The sequence below is a fragment of the Sphaeramia orbicularis genome, chromosome 19 (assembly GCF_902148855.1).
Source record: "Sphaeramia orbicularis chromosome 19, fSphaOr1.1, whole genome shotgun sequence".
NCBI lineage: Eukaryota > Metazoa > Chordata > Actinopteri > Kurtiformes > Apogonidae > Sphaeramia > Sphaeramia orbicularis.
The window spans coordinates 1,922,761-1,945,569 of NC_043975.1; the positions used below are offsets into that span (position 1 = coordinate 1,922,761).

A 22,809-nucleotide genomic window follows, 5' to 3' on the forward strand; every position below is an offset into this window, starting at 1 on the left:
ATGACCAAAAAAGTACAAATTATGCAAAAAAAAAAAAAAAAAAAGAAAAGAACAAAACAATGAACAAAATGACCACCGTGACAAATAACTGGGACAAAAGTTGCCCAAATAATCAAAATAAGCAACAAAATGAACAAATTAAGCAACAAATTCATTAAAAGTCGAAGTGCAATTATCGCTGACGTCTCTACGGATGACGTCACATGTTTTGGTCACATGATGCTACGTACGGTGACGTGTCTCCAACTGGACATGTAGCAGGAAGCAGCTCTTTGCCTCAACATGAACACAGACGTGAGAGTCTTTTTCTAATGTTTCCTGTGTTCTAGTTGGTTTTTGTTGTAATGTGCGTTCCACGTAGATTCGGATCGTGTCTGTCCGATCGGTGAACAATTTTATTTTACGAACGGAGCTAGCTAATCGTAGCAGTAGTCTGTTAGCATGCTAGGCTAATGTTCGCAGCTAACTGTACTTTAATAAACACTTTTACAACAATTTTATGGCAAAGTCAGAGATTCTACGGCACAGAGTCCTGATAAACATCCACTTAGAATTTTATTTAAGGCTGTTGGTGAAGTTTAAAGACGGATAAGTCAATTTGTAGTTTCCGTGTTAGCATCATTAGCTCTGTTACCTGAGAAGCATCAGAAACGCTTCAAAATGTAAAATAAACGAGTCTCAGTCATGACATGGGTCCTGTCTGTCTGAGCCGGTTTAAGAGGAGAACAGGTTAGCTGAAGCAGGTCAAAACAGGTTTACATCCATCTCAAATGAGAACAAAATAATCAACAAAATGAACAGAGATGATCAAACCGAGCAACAAAGTGAAGAAAAGTGAACAAAACAGTAATCAAAGCGAATACAACTGAACAAATGAATCAAGTAAATAAACAACAATAGGCACAAAATATCCTAAGAACAGAATAATAGACAAAATGAACAAGTAAACAATGTCATGACTTATAGTGAACAAAAAAATCAACAAAATCAATGATACTGAATAAATTAAACAGCAAAATTACTCTGCATGAACAAATTAAAGAATAAAATATACAAATTTAACTACAAAATTAAAGAATTAGGAGGAAAAATTAGAAAAATAATCGACAAAATGAACAGAAATACCAAGTTAAGCAACAAAAGGACTATAAATGGACAAAACAATGAACAAAACAACAAAAAATGAAGAAATGAGCAATTTATGCAGCAAAATGAACAAATTAAACAAAAGGAACAAATAAAAAATGACTAATTTTATCAACAAAGTAAACAAATTAAACAACAGAAGGAAGAAAAATGAGTAAAAAACCCACCCAAATGAGTAAAGACATTCTGTTTTGATATTTCATGACTCCTGGGTCTGATTCCTCAGGATACCAACGATGAGGACGTGTCTCTGTTCGACGCAGAGGAGGATGCTGGGAAAAGATCCAAGAAGAGTATAAAGTGAGTTTACAGACTGATGACAGTTCTGGTGCACTTCAGTGTGAAAACCACTGAATGACATCATTGGTTTTTGTGCTGAAATGTGTGTTTTTTCTGCCGCAGACACCCGGTGGCGGCGTTCTTCCACCTGTTCTTCAGAGTCAGTGCCGTCCTCGCCTACCTGGTCTGTGAACGGATCAGCAACAGCTTCATCGCCGGCATGGTCACCATCATCCTCCTGCTGTCATGTGACTTCTGGACTGTTAAGGTAACCGTGACGACACATTCTTCACACAAAAGCCCTGAAAGACATTTAACAAAAAAGCCTTTGTCTAAGGTTTAGAAACATGCATGTTGTTACATGAAAACAACACCACAAAGACACAAGATAAAAATGAAGTAACAATATGAAAATTACACTAAAGACACAACAAGATAAAAAAAAAAAAATCCACGTTAAACTTCATAAAGAACTGAAAGTTCATTAGTTAATGTTTATTTGTTAAAGTTGTGCTCTGGTTTCAGAACATCAGTGGGCGGCTGTTGGTTGGTCTACGATGGTGGAACCAGGTGGACGACGATGGGCGGAGCCACTGGGTCTTTGAGTCCAGAAAGGTGAGACATTCAGGGTTCCTACGCAAGTATGGAAAAGTATGGAATGTGATTTTATAAATTCCAGGTCTGGAAAAGTATGGAGTAGATGTTACTGCTCTGAACCACCTCTGACCTCTGACCTCTGATGGATGTACTGACTCTGACTCCTGCTTCCTTCAGGGTTCTGGGAAACCTCAGGGCTCTGAATCGGAGTCTCGGATCTTCTGGCTGGGTCTGATCATCTGCCCCGTCCTCTGGGTCATCTTTGCCTTCAGCACTCTCTTCTCCTTAAGTATTAAGTGGCTGGTGAGTCCTGGGCGTCTCCGGGCGTCCTTCGTTACGTTGACAAACTATTTAATATGTGAACCTGTACCTGGACTCAGGGCTCAGGGGTTAAAGGGTTAATATGTGAACCTGTACCTGGACTCAGGGGTTAAAGGGTTAATATGTGAACCTGTACCTGGACTCAGGGGTTAAAGGGTTAATATGTGAACCTGTACCTGGACTCAGGGGTTAAAGGGTTAATATGTGAACCTGTACCTGGACTCAGGGGTTAAAGGGTTATTGTTTGTCTCTACAGCCCGTCGTCATCATGGGGGTGGTGCTACAAGGAGCCAACCTGTACGGATACATCCGCTGTAAAGTGGGAGGGAAGACCAGCCTGAAGAACGTCGCCACTAATTACTTTGGACGACAGTTTCTCAAACAGGTCAGAGGTCACGAGTCCACAGCAAATAAAATAATAATGAATAAATGAATTCAAAATGAACAAGATAATGAGTGTCATGAACAAAATAAGGTAGTAAATACTTGTTTTTATGTTCAGTTAATGATATCTTTTGCTGGAAAAGTTAGTTTTTCTTCTGTTTTCGATTTAATAACCTTTGAATTTACTCTGAGCTTTAATGAACAAATACACGATCAGTGAATTAAATATAGAAAAAATACATGATTTTCACTGAAAAATGCCAAATATAGAGGATATTATCATAATAAACATTGATTGGATGTGGCTGCAAAAATAAAATAAACTTTATAGCATTAAATATTTGTATTATTTTTAACTCATCCTTTATTAATTCTACTGGTTTTATGATGAGATTCGTCAGTAAAACCCATGTACAGTCTACTCTCGTTAAACCGCCCGCCGTTATACCGCCATTTCCGCTTATCGCCATCCGCCAGCCCAGTTCCATGCACAAACAACACTTATACCATTGATTTCCCGACCGTTATACCGCCAGCGTCGCGGCGCGGCACCTCTGAGGTGCGCCGCCATGGCACCTCCGAGGTGCGGCTCCCAGTGTTTTCCGTGGAAACCGGGTCGAAATGGCTCTTTGAGTGTTAAAGGTTGCCGATCCCTGCCTTACAACATAACAGAATCAAGATTTATTTAGAAACGCAATTAGAATGGGTTAACGGAGGCAGCATAGACATCTTATAGTAAAGACATGCACATTATGGACGCAACCTGTTGTAACGCCATTTTCGCTATACCGCCAATTTGGCCGTGAACGGAAGTTGGCGGTATAACGAGAGTAGACTGTAGTTTGACTTGTTTTATGTTCAGTTGATGTATTCCGCTGAGAAAAGTCACCTTTTCTTCAGTTTTCTCTGTTTTGATATAATAACCTTTGAATTTACGCTGACATTTTACCTGCTCATTAAGGTAAATATATGGAAATACCTAAAAAAAAAAAAAAGCAAAATACAGAGGATTATATCGTGATAAATGCTGATAAATCACTTAGGAAAAGTTAAAGGGGGAGAGAAATGGCTGTAGTTTAATAAATGACAGTGGTTGTAGATGTTTGATACGTTCAGTTAATGATATATTTTGTTGAAAAAAGTTACTTTTTCTTCAGTTTTCTCTGTTTTAATTTCATAACCTTTGAATTTACTCTGAGCTTTAATGAACAAATACGTGATCAGTGAATTAAATATAGGAAAACACATGATTTAGACAGAAAAATGCTAAATGCAGAGGATAATATAATAAATGGTGATAAATCATTTAAGCAAGGTTAGATGTAGGGGAAGAATAGTTTGACAAATGGCAGTGGCTGTAGAAGCTTGTTTTGGAGACGAAAGTATTTTTTTCTTCCGTTTTGTCTGTTTTAATATATTAACCTCTGAATTTACTCTGATATTTTAACTGATCAGTAAATTACATCAAGGGAAATACCTAAAAAAAAAAAGCCAAATACAGAGGATTATATTCTGATAAATACTGATAAATCACTTAAGAACAGTTAAATATAGAGAAATTAATTTTTTATGCAGTTTAATAAATGACAATCTTGTTTTAATGTTCAAGTAATAACATATATTTGCTGAAAATAGTCAGTTTTTCTTTGGTTTTCTCTGTTTTGATAAAATAGCCTTTGAATTTACTCTGTGCTTTAATGAACATCTACATCAGAGCTCTCAAACTCATTTTCTTTCAGGTTCCACATTCAGCTCAATTTGATCTCAACTGTGCTGGACCGGTGAAATAATAGCAGAATAACCTATAAATAATGACACCTCCAAATTTTTGTCTTTGTTTTAGTGCAAAAAACCCTATTAAATTATGAAAATACTTACTTTTATAAACTATCCAAACAAAAAAGATGTGAATAACCTGAAAAGACTGAAATTTATTAAGAAAAATGAGTGCAATTTTGTCAATATTTTGCTTCAGTTCATCATTTCTACATGTGCATTATGGATCAGATCTACGAAGGCACAACACTTTCCCTTAGACATTTCAGGTTGTTCATATTTGTTCAGGTTATTCACATTTTATTGGTACAGGATAGTTTGTTAATGTCAGTATTTTCCTAATTTATTGTTATTTTTTGCTCTAAAACGAAGCCAAAAATTTGAAGTTGTCATTAATTAATAGGCATAATGTAATATTTTTTTCACATCAAACAGAGAAGAAAATATAGTCATTATTTTTTGTAGGTGATTATTATTTTACAGTACATTATATTGGTCTGTATGTGGAACCTGAACTAAAATGAGTTCGACAGCTTTGACTGTGGAATTTTTGCACTTTGCAAATTTATCACATGGGCCGGATTGGAGCCTTTGGTGGGACACGTGTGGCCCTCGGGACGCATGTTTGACACCCCTGATCTACATCATCAGTGAATTAAATATAGGAAAATACAGGATTTCCAGTGAAAAATGCAGTGGATGTTTAAATAAACACTGATTTTTGCCACAGTAGTTTCCTGTCTTTAAAGGTTAAAGGTCATGTGTTGTGTTGTGTTTTAGGCTCTGTCTAAAGAAGAGGAGTCGTAGACGACGACGATGACATTACATCAAACTGAATTCAACCACATTCTTCTTCTTTTTAACGTTGTGTAACAGTGAGTTTGGCTGATGTTTTAGTGCATGAGTGACAGACTTTGAATTAGTGGAAGCAGACTTTAGTTCCATGTCTTTCATTTAGTTTGTGTTCCCGTCGGCCTCCCGCTGAGCTTTAATCTGCAGAATAGAACGTCTAAATGTCAGACGGTGGTTTGTGGAGCGTATTATACAAGCATTCAGTTTGTAAAATACACTGTAAAATATTCAGAGTTTGTAAATATGTAAAGAAACTGACTTCTTTTTGTGCAAATACATTTCTAACATTTTCCCAAAAGTGTCTGAGTTTGTGTTTATTCACTGAGGAAACGAGTGAACGAAAAATATAGAAATATTTTAAACATTTATCTTAACAAAACATAAGAATCAGAGAGGAAAATGGAGAAAATATCAAATAAACAAGAAAAATAAGATGTATATTTAGAAACAGAAATATTGTACACGTGTTGATTTGATTTAATTTAGTTTTGTTCATTTTGTTCTGTTTTATCACCTTCTTTCATTGCTATTAAATATGATTTTATGTTTGACTTACTTTACACTGACCCCAAGTGGTTCATTTCTGTAGCTCGACTGATTTACATATATTGAAAAAGAAAAAAAACTACTGGGCCCAAATTCATATCGTTGCTTATTTTATTCTTTTCTAACTTATTTTTAGTTCATTTTTTTGCTTATTTTTTCATGTTATTTATTATTTTGTGAATATTTTATTCATTTTTGTTCATTTAGTTGCTTATTTTATTTATTTTCTTACATGTTGATTTTTTTTGTATTTTTTATTCAGTTTTGTTCAGTGTGTTCCTGATTTTGTTCATGTTGCTTATTATTTTTGTTTTATTTCATTTTTGTTCATTTCAGTAAATACGGTTTTATGTTTGACCTACTCTACACTGACCCCAAGTGGCTCATTTCTGTTATTACAGTTTTATATTTACATAAATAATTCGCTTCTATTTGGTTTTTAAAGGCATTGCACAGTATTTTATACAGTCTCAATACAGTCCCATGTTCTGTTGCTTCAGGAAAAAACCCGGAAATGAAGCCACACCTGAAATCACATGCACAGGAAGTATGATGTTTAAAATTTCAAAATAAACCATGTTTCGCTGGTTTATTTTACAGAATCCATTTAAGGATGTGTTAAATGTTGGTGTAAGTGATGGTAGTTTTTGAAACTGATCTTTACAAACACATTAATAAATTATAGTAAAATATGAGTAGATTGGACATTTGTAGTTAATGTTAATTATTGCATGTATTTCACACAGTATTTTTTTGTAATTTTGAGCTTTTCTTGCAGAAAATTATATTTTCAGACTACTTTCATTATTGTATTATATAGTTTTTATTTCTCCAGTTTCTAAATCGAATTGTATTATTTTTTTTAACTGAACACATTTAATCCCATCATATCTTATTTTGATGCATTTCCCTCTTCTTCTTATATATATGTATTTTTTTTAATAAATATTTAGGTCTCTAATTTTTTTGGTTGTTCAATTTATTTATTTATTCATGTTTTATACCACACATTTTAATCAAATATACTAGAACGAGGCAATTAACCTGTAAATAGCAATAAATAAACGACATATAAAATAGATGAACCTTCAGGAAAAACATTTGGAATGAAAATGGTTTTATTTTGAAAGTCCATCTGTCAAACCGGAAGTCGCAGTCTTCGTTTCTCTAGCTTCACGTCATTTCTCTTCCTCCTGTAACAGCAGCAGTTTGGAGACGTCTGTCTTCATATTTTTGGGTTTTATTCGCCTCCTCGGACCGTGTGGGAGAGTTTGGTTTTGAATTCGGTCCAGGATGATTCCCACCGAGGACGCGTCCGCCCGGAAGAGGGAGATCGAGAAGAAGCTGAAGCAGGTCTGAGCTAAGCTAACGGCTAAGCTAACAGCTGAGCTAACGGCTAAGTGTCCTGTTGTCATGAATATGGTGGTGAATGTGGTGACAGTTGTGGTCAGTGAAATAAACAGAGTCTGAGTATTGAGACTGAGTGTCTGTCATGTGATTTTACAGGAACAGGAGACACTGTCTTTCATTAGAGAGAACCTGGAGAAGAGTGATCAGCTGACCAAAGGCATGGTGAGGAAACAGACCCCAGGGTCCAACAACAAACAAACAAACAAACAAACAAACAAACAAACACTGTCCAATGACCGGGACACTGACAGGAATGACATTAATAATATGGATTATTTAATTCCAGTGTCACTGGGTTGGAGATTTTCGGCAGCAAGTGAAGCAGCAAAATGACAAAACATGAAGAAAATAGTCAACAAAATGAACAAAAATGAGCTAAGAATTAAACACCAACGGCAAGAATAAGGAAGATAATCCAAAAAGTTGACAAAAATGAACTGAAAATGAGAAGAATAATTGACAAAATGAAAGAAAATAGTCAACAAAACTGACAAAAAGGAACAAAACAATTGATAATGGTTCATTTTTTCATTCATTCCCAGTAGTTTTAGTTTTAGGCTTTTCTTTTATTTTCTAAAGCAGTCCAGTTACTTTTTGACACCTGTTTAACTCCATACAGCAGTTCCACGGTCAAAACCCGGTAAAAACACAGGAAAAAAAATAAAGGATTATCACCACAACACTGAAAACAACAGGAACAAGTGTTCAGAACCCAAACCTCCTCCTTCACCCTGAACAGTGTGCATGTGTGGATCGACTCTTTCTGTTTAAACTCAACAGTTTCCAGGTTGTTCCATTCAGCAGAAACAGTTGAATCTGGTCCCAGTCATGTGTCTGTCCAATTAGATTCAATTCACAACAATATTAGTTGAGTTCTAATTTTAAATGTGTGGGAAATGGGATTTTCAGTGTTAAATGTAAATGTCCACAGAGTCCACATTCCACAGTGGATGTGGACAGTTTAGTTCCAGATACAAGAGATTGTTCTAAGCTACAGGTGGATCCAACTGGAGGAGAATCAGAGTCATTTTGAATTTTTGATGAATTTTGGAAACTTGCTCAATGATGACAGATGGAAAATCGTAGATGTTGTGACCTTGAACTTTGGCCTACTGGGACCAAAATTTCATGGGTTGGTCCCAGGGCCTAGGCCTATCTGTGGGGAAGATTTGGGAAAGATGGGTGGAAGAGTTTTACACTAAAGTTGCTAACAAACAAACAAACAAACACATAAATGCCATGTTTCCACTGCGTGGTATCGGCTCAACTCGGCTCGGCCTTTTTGCGTTTCCATTATGAAAAAGGACCTGGAATCTGGTACCTGGTACCAGTTTTTTGGTTTCACCTCCGCCGAGGTTCCAAGCGATACTAAACTGTGACGTATAACACTGCAGACCACTGATTGGTCAGACAGTTTTCTCTGTGACCCACCATTTTACAAAAAACAGATGCGGAAGTTTACAGTAAATATAGCAGTACATGAATCCACATGATAACAGCCCAAAACTACACCATGGTCGGTCCAGGAGATTCAGTCTTTGGTGGCCTACATAAAAATTCAGACGAGACAACACGCAACGAGCGAGTTTTCAGCAACTCTGAACAGACGACACGGAAATAACGCGCTGCATCGCTATGACGTCCAGGTACTATAAAGTCAGTAGTATCCTGGAATGGAAACGGTCTGCAGGAATGCTGAGTCACAGTGGAAACGCAGCAAAAGCAAAGTGATCACAATACCTCTTGGCAGAGGTAATAAAATTTTTAGAAAATAATAAATATCATGAAAAATATGCAAAAAATGAACTAAAATGAAGTAAAAAAAATAATAAAATAAGCACAAAGATTTGAATTTGGTCCCAGTAGTTTTAGTTTTAGGCTCCTCTTTTTTTTTCTAAATCAGTCCAGTTACTTTTTGACACCTGTTTAACTCCATACAGCAGTTCCACGGTCAAAACCCGCTAAAAACACAGGAAAAAAAAAGGATTATTACCACAACACTGAAAACAACATGAAAAACAAAAAATCACAAGGAAAACGGTGTAAAAAACAAAACAAAACAAAGGTCATGCTCAGATGTTTATAGAAAGAACAAAGTCTGTTCTATCAGTGTTTTTGGAAAAGTTTCCTATTGAGCCAACGGTTGAATTTAGACGAATATTTAAAATAAATGGTACATTCAGATTCCCCACAGACGCGTCAGGGGTTAAAGGGTTAAACCTACCATCAGACTGAACTCGCCTGTACGTTCATGTGTTTTCTTCCTCCTGTTTGGCGTCAGGTGTCCATCCTGTCCTCGTTCGAGAGTCGTCTGATGCAGCTGGAGAACTCCATCATCCCGGTCCACAAACAGACGGAGAACCTACAGCGTCTGCAGGAGAACGTGGACAAGACCCTGTCCTGCATGGACCACGTCATCAGCTACTACCACGTGGCCAAAGACACCGACCGCATCATCAGGGAGGGGTGAGCATCAGCGTCCCTGACCTTTGACCTGACCTTCCTCTGTTTCCTGTTTGAGGACGACCACGTGTTTGTTGTGTTTCAGACCGACCGGACGCCTGGACGAGTACCTGGCCTGTATCGCAAAGATCCAGAAAGCAGTGGAGTATTTCCAGGACAACAACCCAGACAGCCCCGAACTCAACACAGTGGTACGCATCCATCCATTCATCCATTCATTCATCCATCCATCCTTGCCCTTTGTGTTGAATATTTTGTACATTTTGTCAGTTATTTTGTTCAGTGATGCCCATGATTTCTATAGTTTTTGCTAATTTTGACTCTTTTCTTTAGATTTGTTCATTTTTGTCCATTGTTTTTCTGAATTTGTTTGTCCATTTTGTTGACTATTTTCTTTATATTTAACACAAATAAATAAATACAGGTCCTGATTGGGGCAGATCCTGTTACTGATCGACACTGGTTTATTATTGGTTTGAACACACTGTAAAAATCCAAATCTTACCAAGTGTATTTTTCTCATTTCTAGTCCAAATATCTCATCACACTTAAAATAAGACAGAATCACCTAAAGAGGAACTTTTCAGTGAGATAGAAGAACTGATTTATAGACAATACTGCACATCTGGAAAATCTGATTTCAACAAATCTTACCAAGATAAGTTTCATTTGTTCCACTGGCAGATTTTTTGGCTTAATTCAAGATTTTTTATTTATTTTTTGCTTAATTCAAATAATTTATGTTTTATTTTAAGTAGAAAGCAGAAATGAGAAAAATACACGTGGTAAGATTTAGATTTTTTCCAGTGCATGAGTGTAAATGACAGAATCCTAAACACAAACCCATCAGCAGGTGTTTTCATCCTAACACCATCATAACCGCGTGTCTCTCAGTAAACACTCGTCTCTTTTACGTCTCTGTTGCGTTTCTCTGCAGAAAGCGCGTTTTGAAAAGGGTAAAGAGCTGCTGGAGGCGGAGTTCCGCAGCCTCCTGACCCGCTACAGTAAACCCGTCCCTCCCATCCTCATCCTGGACGCCATCAGCGTGGACGAGGAGCTGGAGGTCCAGGAGGACGTGGTCCTGGAACATCTGCCCGAGGCCGTCCTGCAGGACATCATCTGCATCTCCGGGTGGTTGGTGGAGTACGGACGGAACCAGGGTGAGACCGGAACCGGAACCCAGCATCTTATATACCTGAGATTCTGTCTGTATTTATGGTTTTGACCACACATGTCCCACTGACCACCATGTCCACCACGTCCACAGTCCTGGAGCTCTGCTACATGGACAGATCTTTAAAAGCACTTAAGCAGGACTGTCCGAAAGTAGTGTATTTTCTATGCATTTAAGTTTGTTTTAGAATATATTTTAGTGCATTTTATTGTATTTTCTATGCATTTAAGTCTATTTTAAAATATATTTTAGTATATTTACTTTGCATTTTATGCATGTTTTTAGAATATATTTTAGTGCATTTTAGTGTATTTTCTTTGTATTTTAGTCTGTTTAAGAATATATTTCGGGGCATTTTAGTGTATTTTTTGTGCCTTTAAGTGTATGTTATCATATATTTTAGTGCATTTTAGTGTATTTTCCATGCAATTAAGTGTATTTTATAATATTTTTTAGTGCATTTTAGTGTATTTTAGCATGTTTTTTAGTGCATTTTCTATGCAATTAAGTGTGCTTATAATTTATCTTAGTGCATTTTAGTGTATTTTAGCATGTTTTTAGTGTATTTTCTATTCAATTAGGTGTATTTTGTAATATTTTTTAGTGCATTTTAGTGTATTTTAGCATGTTTTTAGTGCATTTTCTATACAATTAAGTGTGCTTAGTGCAATTTAGTGTGTATTTTAGTGCATTTGAGTACAGTTTTTGTGTATTTTCTTGTATTCATTTGTGTATTTTTTGTGCATGTTGGTGTATAATAACCATGACGCCCGTTGGACTGTTTAATTTCTGTGTTTGTAACTGACCCGGACCTGCTTCTGTTGCAGATTTCATGAACGTGTACTTCCAGATCCGGTCCAACCAGCTGGACCGCTCCATCAAAGGCCTGAAGGACCACTTCCGTAAGAACAGCGCCTCCTCCGGGATCCTGTACTCGCCCGCCGTCCAAACTAAGCGCAAAGACACGCCCACTAAGAAGGCCCCGAAGAGACCAGGTCAGTGCGAGTGTTCTGAAAGGCCAGACCCGATCCTGCCTCATAATGAACTAACACCATCACATGATCCGCTCTGAAGAGTCCGCACTCCCACTCTGTGATTCTCACTGATCCACTTCCTGTCCTTCTTTAATCCTCATGTTGTGATGACAGTCTACATCCCAGGTAAACATCAGCGTCCATGTCTGCGCTGCTTCTGTCCAACACAGCGCCAGTGTTTGTAATGAGAGGACGGAGCAGGTCCTCCTTGTGGAAAACGGCCTCTGGTTTCACACCTAAGACGCTCAAACAGCCTCATTCTCCTGCTGAATCACAAAAATCCACCGACACGACGCTTAAGACAACAAAAAAACAAGAGAAACGACTCAACTACGAGCCTCAAAGTGACAGGAGTTCCATCCACCTGACCCTTAAACCAGTAACTAACCACGGCAGAGCATCAGTCCACTGAAACGCACTGTTTACATCCACGACTGTCACACAGTTTACACTGAACCGACAGAAAACTGGGAGGGGGAATCACCATAGCAACCCTGTAAAAGAGTGGAAATCACCATAGCAACCATGTAAATTGGCAGGAATCCCCAAAGCAACCATGTAAAAGAGCGGAAATCACCATAGCAACCCTGTAAAAGATCAGAAATCACCATAGCAAACATGTAAAAGAGGCAGGTATCACCATATCAACCATGTAAAAGATCAGAAATCACCATAGCAGCCATGTAAAAGATCAGAAATCACCATAGCAACCATGTAAAAGATCAGAAATCACCATAGCAGCCATGTAAAAGATCAGAAATCACCATAGCAACCATGTAAAAGAGGCAGGTATCACCATATCAACCATGTAAAAGATCAGAATTCACCATAGCAACCATGTAAAAGAGCAGAAATCACCATAGCAACCATGTAAAAGAGCAGAAATCACCATAGCAACCATGTAAAAGGCAGGAATCACCATAGCAACCCTGTAAAAGAGCAGAAATCCCCATAGCTACCATGTAAAATTAGCAGGAATCCCCATAGCAACCATGTAAAAGAGCAGAAATCACCATAGCAACCATGTAAAAGAGCAGAAATCACCATAGCAACCCTGTAAAAGAGCAGAAATCACCATAGCAACCATGTAAAAGAGCAGAAATCACCATAGCAACCCTGTAAAAGAGCAGAAATCACCACAGCAACCATGTAAGAGAGGCAGGTATCACGATATCAACCATGTAAAAGATCAGAAATCACCATAGCAACCACATAAAAGAAAGGAATCACAATAGCAACTCTGTAAAAAAGCGGAAATCACCAGAGTGACCATGTAAAAAGAGGTAGGAATCACCATAGCAACCATGTGAAAGGCAGGAATCCCCATAGCAACTGTGTAAAAGAGGTGGGAATTACCATGGTAACCATGTAAAAGACTGAGAATCAGCATAAAAATGTGTAGGAGAACAGGAATCGCCAGTGACCGTGCAATAGATCCAGGGATCACCATAGAAACCATCTAAAAGAGTGGGAATCACAATACTTACCATGTAAAAGAGGTGGGAATCACCATGGCAACCGTGCAGAGGAGGCAAGAATCACCATAGCAACCATGTAGAAGAGGCAGGAATCACCATAGCAACCATGTAAAGAGTGGGAATCACAATAGTTAGCGTGTAAAAGAAGTGGGAATCACTATGGCAACTGTGTAAAGAGTGGGAGTCAAAATAGCAACTGTGTAGAAGAGGCAGGAATCACCATAGCAACCATGTAAAAGAAGTAAGAATCACCCTAGCAGCATTGCATTACATTTATAATCTGACATTTTTTTAGATAACTCCTCCAAAACCAAAAAAAGTTTGATCCAGAAAGTTTCTACCAGCGCCTTCAGTTGAGTCTCCTCTAACACAGTGAAAAGATTTTGATGATTTGAGGAACCCATGGCAAATCAGAACCATCTATTTAAGGACTTCACTGCTTCACTGACACGGGAGGGAGGAATCACCATAGTAACCATTTAAAAGTGTAGAGAGTCACCATAGCAACCAGGCAGCGGACTCCTCATCTGTTAAACCCATTTTGAACTCTTTATAATAATTGTGTTTTTGTGATTCAGGCAGTGAACGCACCATTTGTGGGTTTGACTTGATGCTGTGACACTTGAGGCCGGTGCGTTTCCGTTGTGTGCTGATGTCGTGGTTGTATGTTCTCTGTGACACGTGTGTTCAGGAGGCGATTAGAGCAGTTTGTGTGTAACGCACATGGACTCGTCTGCATCCGCTCACAGCTTAAAGCACCCGCATCTTAACAAAACCCACAATCAGCTTCGTTCAGTCTGAAGACAACGCCGTCGCTATGGAAACGTCTTCAGTGACTTCCTGTCCCACAGTGAGATGAGATGGCTGACTTGAACATCATACGTGTGGTGAACATGTCTGTGTCCCTGCAGAATCATGGAATTCAGGAAATAGATTTGAGTCGGAGTCCCAGTGGATTTAATGTGAAACAGACTTTAATGGTTAATGTTCGTCAGTGGAGTTCGTGTTTATCAAATTAATCTGAAAATAATTCAGATACATCCAGATCAGACCTGTGGCTCAAAATACTCTTTAATCACTGAAATCTGGCTTTTATCTAGAATTTAGACTTTAATTCCCATAAATTTGGTTTAAATTGCATCATTTTGTTTTTTAATCTCATAAATCTGACTTCAGACATACATGTTTTTAACCCCATCATTTAGAGGTTTTATCCTATTTAAGTTTTTAAGCTCATAACTTTGGCTTTTTGTCTCATAAAAGTAACTTTAATGAAGTATATAAATATCAGAGTATATATATCTAAATGACAAATAAGTTAAGACTACTAAATATCTGCACATCTACTCCCTGTGTTTCCTTTAACTCTGTGTTTTCCTTTAGCTCTGCCTTCCCTTTAACTCTGTGTTTTCCTTTAACTGTGTTTTCCTTTAACTCTGTGTTTTCCTTTAACTCTGTTTTCCTTTAACTCCGTGTTTCCCTTTAACTCTGCCTTCCCTTTAACTCTGTGTTTTCCTTTAACTCTGTGTTTTCCTTTAACTCTGTTTTCCTTTAACTCTGTGTTTCCCTTTAACTCCGTTTCCCTTTAACTCTGTGTTTTCCTTTAACTCTGTTTTCCTTTAACTCCGTGTTTTCCTTTAACTCCGTGTTTCCCTTTAACTCTGCCTTCCCTTTAACTCTGTGTTTTCCTTTAACTCTGTGTTTTCTTTTAACTCTGTTTTCCTTTAACTCCGTGTTTCCCTTTAACTCCGTGTTTCCCTTTAACTCTGCCTTCCCTTTAACTCTGTGTTTTCCTTTAACTCTGTGTTTTCCTTTAACTCTGTTTTCCTTTAACTCCGTGTTTCCCTTTAACTCCGTGTTTCCCTTTAACTCTGTCTTCCCTTTAACTCTGTGTTTTCTTTTAATTCTGTTTTCCTTTAACTCCGTGTTTCCCTTTAACTCTGTGTTTCCCTTTAACTCTGTCTTCCCTTTAACTCTCTTCCCTTTACCTCAGTCTTCCCTTTAACTCCGTCGTCTCATCTCACTGTCGGCGCTCGGCTTCCTAACGTCAGATCTGAACTCACCCACTGATCTGAACACATGCACCCGTTTTGCAGCTGATCTTTGTCGTTTTCATGTGACCTGTGTTTTATTTCTCTGATGATGATGATGATGCTGCTGATGAAGATGATGTGTGATGTCATGTCATGTGATGTGTGTGTGTTCATACTGATCTAACCTGTTTGTTCTTGGGACCCTGCTGTGTTTCTGGATGTAGCTCCACTTCACTGTTGTTGTGTAGTTGTTGTGTAGCGGTGGTGTTAGGCTGTGGCCCCGCCCCCTCCTCCTCTTCCTCCTCCCCCTCCTCATCCTCACCTCTGCCGGGTCTCGGTGCTGGATGGATGTGGTTCAGTCTGGGTTTACTCACTCACTTGGTAGCTCTTCCTCCTCTTCCTCCTCCTCTTTCTTTCTTCTTCTTCTGTTGTTTCTGGGCTGTCTGGACCTCGCTGCCCTGCCCCCCCTCTTCTGGACTCGGTCTCTGTGTTTACGGGACCAGGGACCATTCGCAAGGCTCAGAACCTTCTGAAACAGTACTCACAGCATGGGCTGGATGGGAAAAAGGGGGGCTCTAACCTCACTCCTCTGGAAGGTAACTGTCTGTCGGCTCTGCTGCCGTTCTGTCCCTTCTGTGTTCTGCTTTTTCAGAACAAACACACAAACCTCTTCAGAGTCACAACAGCTTCGAGACTCAGCACGAGAAAAAAAAATCAGGTTCATCCACTACAGTTTATACAACTTTACAAACAGGTTCTGCAAAAAAACAATAAAACAAAAAAAAAAACAGGTGCAATTTGTCCAAAACTGGATGTGTTTTTTTTTTTTTTTTTTTTCAAAATTTGACCTAAACTATGTGGACAAAAGTATGTGGACACGTTGGATTCAGGTGTTTCTTTTCTAACAGGAGACAATAATGACTAATGTCAGAATACAGTTTTGTATTATGGGATATATATCAGTGCATTGGTTAATTTGGGTGAAATTGTTATCTTTATTTCCAAAATGCCTCACAGATGGTTTGGACTGAATTTCAACCATAGCAACCCTGTAAAAGAGGCAGGAATCACCATAGCAACCCTGTAAAAGAGCAGACATCACCATAGCAACCCTGTAAAAGAGGCAGGAATCACCATAGCAACCCTGTAAAAGAGCAGACATCAACATACCAACCATGTAAAAGAGCAGAAATCACCATAGCAACCATGTAAAAGAGCAGAAATCACCATAGCAACCCTGTAAAAGCAGACATCGCCATAGTAACCATGTAAAAGAGCAGAAATCACCATAGCAACCCTGTAAAAGCAGACATCGCCATAGTAACCATGTAAAAGAGCGGAAATCACAATAGCAACCATGTAAAAGAGCAGACATCACCATAGCAACCATGTAAAAGAGCAGACATCACCATAGCAACCATGTAAAAGAGCAGAAATCAGCATAGTAACCATGTAAAAAGCAGGATTCACCATAGCAACCCGGTAACAGAGAAGATATCACCATAGCAACCACGTAAAAAGCAGGATTCACCATAGCAGCCCTGCAAAAAAGCAGAAATTGCTCAACATTTATTTTTTTTTATCCATGACTTTGATTTAAAATGTTCTACCTCTAAATTTCTAAAATATTTTTTGTTTTCTGACTGTAAATGATTTTCTACCACATCTAACCATCTACTTTCATCACATCTGACTGAGGAAGAAAAATCTATCTTTAAACTTGAAGCCTGTAAAGCCTGAACCATTAAATCATTGACAGAAAATTCCAGTTTGTTGAAACTGGAGCCTTTACTGGTCCTTCTGAACAAGCCCTCCAAATTTTTTTTTTTTCCAATATCAATTTTCATGTATGATTTTCTGATTTTTTTTTTTTTGTTTGTTTTGCTTTATCCATGACTTTGATTTTAAATGTTCTACCTCTACGTTTCTAAAATATTTTTCCTGCTCTCACTGTAAATAATGATTTTCTACCACAACTAACTGTCTATGTTTCTAAACTATATGAACATAAATATTGGGACACATCATGTCTACAGCTGTAACATGTCCTGTTCATGAGGATCGGACACAGAAACATCAGTATTTCCTTAACCCTGTAATGCTGAACGTATTATATTTGATACTTGAGTTTTGAAGCCCTCTATATGACCAGTGTGATATTTTTTTGTCTTGTAACACCTGATGTATACAGTTAGATACATGCAGTACACAGATAATCCACCAGGGGGAGGAGGTCATTCACCAGAGACCTTTAGTGACACTACAAGAGGTAGGAGGCAGAACTTTGCCAATTTTGAAAAGGAATTACCAATTTGTTAGACATGTTTGTGTTATGTTTTTGTTTGTTCCAAAATAATAATGTTTGAGCATTGAGACCCAATGGATCAAATATGATACAAAATTGAAAATCATACATGGAAATTTATATTTGAAAAATAAAAATGGGGGGTTGTTCAGAAGGACCAGTAAAGGCTCCACTTTCAAAGAACTGGAATTTTCTGTCAATGATTTAATGGTTCAGGCTTTACAGGGTTAAAGTTTAATGGTAGATTTTTCTTCCTCAGTCAGATGTGATGAAAGTAGATGGTTAGATGTGATAGAAAATTATTATTTATGGTCAGAGCAGGAAAAATATTATAGAAATTTTGAAGTAGAACATTTAAAATCAAAGTCATGGATAAAAACAAAACAAGAAAATGTTGAGAGAAATTCAGTCCAAACCGTCTCTGAGTCATTTTGGAAACAAAGATACCAATTTAACCCAAACTAACCAATGCACTGATATCTATCCCATAATATAAAACTATATTCTGACATTAGTCATTATTGTTTTGGATCCCAGACCCCTGTTAGAAAGGAAACACCTGGATTCAACTTGTCCACAGACTTTTGTCCACATGGTCTCAGTTGTTTTTTTGTCGCTGCAGTAAACCAGAAGCTGTTGTGACATGTTTCCGCAGACGTGGAACACACACTAACACGACACATGACGTACACGACACGCGTGTGGTAGAGCTCTGTGGGTTCCTGCTTCCCCTGCTGGGTGCTTGGTGGTGGTTGGTCCAGATCGGTCCAGATGTTCCAGGTTTGTCCGGCCTTGTCGCCAGCCCGCTGGTCTGACTCGGCCCGACCTCTGACCCCTGACCCCCGACCCCCACCCCACCCACCAGGTTACGATCATGACCTGCGGGTCAAACACCACAGTGAGGCTCTGATCGAGAAGCACGGGGCGGCGGCAGGTGAGTGACGAACGGAGGCGCAGGACGAACACGGTACTACAGTGCTGTGTTTGACGCACGTTAGCATGACACGGTAACACAAGACAATAACGCAACACAACATGACACGTTAACACGACGCAGTAACACAAGACTTTAGCATAACATGTTAGCATGACATAGTAATGCAACACAACAACTTATTAGCGTAACATGTTAGCATGACACAGTAATGCAACACAACATGACACATTAGCATAACATGTTAGCATGATGCAATAATGCAACACAACATGACACATTAGCATAACATGTTAGCATGATGCAATAATGCAACACAACATGACACATTAGCATAACACAACATATTAAACATTAACACTATAGGTTAGCATGACACATCAGCACAACACTTTAGCAGAACATAACATAACGTTAGCATAAAACAGAATCATACACGACACATGAACACATGACTCATTTATGTGACACATGAACACAGTGTAACCCAGTGGTTTCCAACCTTTGACCCCATTTTAACATCACAAATTTCTGGTGACCCCACACATTCAAAACGGAGACTTTTTTTTTTGCTCAGATTAATTTGTTTTTGATCATGTAATAGTTTTCTATACTGTGTTTCAAATCCAGGTTAATTTTAGAGGACATTTAGTCTATATAATGTCTATTATTGTGGACAGAGGCAGTAAATCCAGGTGTAGATTACTGCACAAAGGGAGACTGTGATTTTCCTTGGTCAGGATCTGTCCAGTCAGTTCAGCTGTAAAATACAAGGAGGACAATTAATACTGAACAAACAAGAACTGAAACTATGAATTATGAAAGAGCTGCAGCATCTGAAACTGAATATTTGACAGATTAGCAGAACCATAGTGCTGCAGTTTCACAACCATAGTTTGTCTGATATGGACTGGGATTGTGTCTTTCAACTCAACATATATTTTTTATTGGTAATTTTTTTTGTTCATTTTTATCAGTTAGAAATTCCAGGCGATCCCACATGGGGTCCCGACCCCACGGTTGAAACCCACTGGTGTAACCTGTCTGCTTTAGTGTGTGTCTGTTGTGTTGTCCACGCTCCGTCTCACCGTCTCGTCCTCGTGTCTCAGGAAAAGACGACGTCCTGGACATCGAGATCGACTCATACATCCACTGCATCAGCGCCTTCGTCAAACTGGCCCAGAGCGAGTATGCCCTGCTGACGGAGATCATCCCCGAACACCACCAGAAGAAGACCTTCGACTCCCTCATCCAGGTCAGAGCCCCGGCGGTTCACAGAGGGTCAGAGGTCAAAGGTCAAAGTCTGAACTCAGCTCTGTCAGGATCAGGGTGGTTGAATAATGACGTCTCTGCAGACCATCAAACATGTTTCTATTGAGTCTGTTGTTTCTGTTTATTCACCTGTAATTCAGACAAAGACAAAATAATCAGGAAAAATGAACAAAAACATCAACAAAATGAACCAAAATGAACAACATTATCAACAAAATGAACAAAATAATCAACAAATGGAACAAAAATAAACAACATTTATCAACAAATTGAATAAAAATGAACATTATCAACCCATTTTCTGTGATGCGTTCATGGTCCCCAGGAGGCGCTGGACAACCTGATGCTGGAGGGAGACAACATCGTGTCTGCGGCTCGTCGAGCCATCATGAGACACGACTACTCGGCCGTCCTCACCATCTTCCCCATCCTCCGACACCTGAAGATGAACAAGGCCGAGTTCGACTCCACGCTGCAGGTACAGGCCACACCCCCACACCTCTGATTGGTTGAAACTGAACCCTTTAACTGTGGGAGGGATGGGAAACCCTGTCATAAAAGGACGTGTGGATGTTTCATCAGTACATTTCTTTTTTTTAACAGTTTTTATTAGTTATTTATCATTTTGTTATACAAAACATAACAAACTAGAAAAGCACTCAGAGAGCGCAGACCTCTGCCAAGGCCAATCAGTGGGGCCCCCCCGTGGGCCCCCCCATCCCCGATCACCACCAGAATTTAATCATTTCCTCCTTGTGCCAGTATCAACATTTCATGAAAATTTCCTGAAAATTTGTCTATAACTTTTTGAGCTATCTTGCTAACAATCAAACATGCACACAAAGCAAAGCGATCACAATACCTCCTTGCGGAGGTAAAAAGCACTCAGAGAGCGCAGACCCCCGCCAAGGCAGATGAGCCTCCCCCCCCCCCAACACCACCAACATTTAATCATTTGTTCCTTGTGCCAGTATCAACATTTCCTGAAAATTTCATCCAAATCCTTCCATAACTTTTTGGGTTATCTTGCTAACAGACAGACGAACAAACAAAAAATCTGCCCCCAGTCGATAATTTGACCAGAATTTAAAAAAAAATTTGAGTAAATGATTAAAATAATAAACAAAATGAACAAAAAACATACAAAATAATTAGCAAACTGAACAAAAACATCAACAAAATGAACAAAATAATCAACAAATTGAACAAAATCAACAAAACATAACATGCCTGTATTCGAAAAGCCTCCGCCTTCTGTCCACGCCAAAGGCGCATACGGACAGACATGCAGACGACAAACACATGACAGTACCCTGTGGTGAGGGCCAAGGGTAAAAAAAAAAAAAAAGGACAAAAATTCAACAAAATAAGTTTAAAAAATCGATAATTTGAACAAAAATGAAAAAAAGAAATTGATTAAAATAATCAATAAAATGAAAAAAAAACCATCAACAACATAAATTTTAAAAAATCAATACTCTGAACAAAAATTTAAAAATTCTTGAAAATTCTTGAAATAATCAACACGATGAACAAAAACATCAATAAAATGAACTAAAATGAACAAAATAATCAACAAAATAAATGTTAAAAAAAGAAAAGTCCATAATTTGAACAAAAATGAAGAAAAAAAAATCAAGAAATTGATTAAAATAAAATAATCAGTAAAATGAATAAAAATGAACAGATTAATTGGGTTTCATTCAACTCACGTCATGTGTTTCTTATTGTTTGTGCTGTTTCATGTCATGGGATCAAAGGTCACATTAAATAGTGACTTTAACACATGGAGGTCATTTTTGTTTTTTAAAGGCTGTGAATATATTTTCTGTATTTTCTTGTTGTATATGAAGAAAAAAAAAGAGGAATAAAAACATCTGATCATTTCAACCCTGAAAAAAGAACAAATATGAAGGTAGATTCTGACTTTTCCACACCACTGAATCTGTTTTCTTTTGTTCTGATTTTCGGCCTTTTCTGTTTGGTTCGTGTTTTCAGGGAACGGCGGCGAGCACCAAGAACAAACTCCCCACCCTCATCACATCAATGGAAACAATCGGCGCCAAAGCTCTGGAGGAGTTCGCAGACAGCATCAAAGTACGCAGCTCCTTCACGCCGTTTTCTGTTTTCCGTTTCTGCGACTCGTCTCTTACCTTTTTTCCTCTTCTTTCACCTCAGAACGATCCCGATAAAGAGTACAACATGCCAAAGGACGGGACGGTCCACGAGCTGACCAGTAACGTAAGCGTCCTGCTCTCATCTGCTCAGGCTCTGCTGTTTGTTTTCTGGGTGGTCTCCATGGAAACGGAGGTGACGCTCACTCCTCTGCCATCTCTTTCTCTTCTGTAGGCCATCCTGTTTCTGCAGCAGCTGCTCGACTTCCACGAAACGGCTGGAGCCATGTTAGCGTCACAAGGTACCATTAGCATGACCCTGACAGTTAGCATCGACCGGTGGCTAATAGCGTTAACCCTTTAACCCCCGAGACGTGAGTCCAGGGAAATGCGCTGCGGTGGATTTTCATCTGTAGAAGTGCGTGGTCACGGAGCCTGGAGGTCCTGATGTAAGAAATGGAATGTTTTAAAATTATAGGGTCTACATGTAGTATTTCTACTTTCACATATTGATAAATTGACCTGAAATTCTCATCGTAGCGTTGAGAACAGGGGTGTCAAACATGTGACCCGCCAAAGTTTCCAATCCAGCACATGGGATGAATTTACAAAGTGCAAAAATTCCACAGTTGAACTCATTTTAGTTCAAGTTCCACATTTAGACCAATATGATCTACAGTCAAATAATAAT

General features: G+C 38.5%; 2 protein-coding genes across 12 annotated transcripts in view; both read left to right on the forward strand.

The window, feature by feature from the left end:
- Window positions 1-213: 213 nt before the first annotated feature.
- Window positions 214-5,653, forward strand: tvp23b (trans-golgi network vesicle protein 23 homolog B (S. cerevisiae)). Its single transcript, XM_030122095.1, has 7 exons — window positions 214-294; window positions 1,373-1,446; window positions 1,549-1,693; window positions 1,951-2,040; window positions 2,200-2,325; window positions 2,600-2,728; window positions 5,284-5,653. The coding sequence occupies exons 1-7, from the start codon at window positions 283-285 to the stop codon at window positions 5,308-5,310; spliced, it is 603 nt and encodes a 200-aa protein (XP_029977955.1). The 5' UTR covers window positions 214-282; the 3' UTR covers window positions 5,311-5,653.
- A 1,410-nt stretch (window positions 5,654-7,063) lies between these two features.
- Window positions 7,064-22,809, forward strand: part of exoc7 (exocyst complex component 7) — a 39,127-nt gene continuing 23,381 nt past the window's right edge. For 3 of the 11 annotated variants that reach the window (XM_030122081.1, XM_030122080.1, XM_030122085.1), the window contains exons 1-13: window positions 7,064-7,254; window positions 7,408-7,473; window positions 9,593-9,777; window positions 9,860-9,965; window positions 10,712-10,934; window positions 11,776-11,943; window positions 12,097-12,108; window positions 15,997-16,089; window positions 19,842-19,987; window positions 20,330-20,482; window positions 22,003-22,101; window positions 22,183-22,245; window positions 22,354-22,420. In XM_030122081.1, coding sequence (XP_029977941.1) covers window positions 7,195-7,254; window positions 7,408-7,473; window positions 9,593-9,777; window positions 9,860-9,965; window positions 10,712-10,934; window positions 11,776-11,943; window positions 12,097-12,108; window positions 15,997-16,089; window positions 19,842-19,987; window positions 20,330-20,482; window positions 22,003-22,101; window positions 22,183-22,245; window positions 22,354-22,420 — 1,441 coding nt within the window. In that variant the 5' untranslated portion in view covers window positions 7,064-7,194. Of the gene's footprint in view, window positions 7,255-7,407; window positions 7,474-9,592; window positions 9,778-9,859; window positions 9,966-10,711; window positions 10,935-11,775; window positions 11,944-12,096; window positions 12,109-15,996; window positions 16,090-18,663; window positions 18,733-19,841; window positions 19,988-20,329; window positions 20,483-22,002; window positions 22,102-22,182; window positions 22,246-22,353; window positions 22,421-22,809 lie in introns of all 11 variants that reach the window. The other 8 variants (XM_030122083.1, XM_030122087.1, XM_030122082.1 and 5 more) reach the window with 4 other exon arrangements.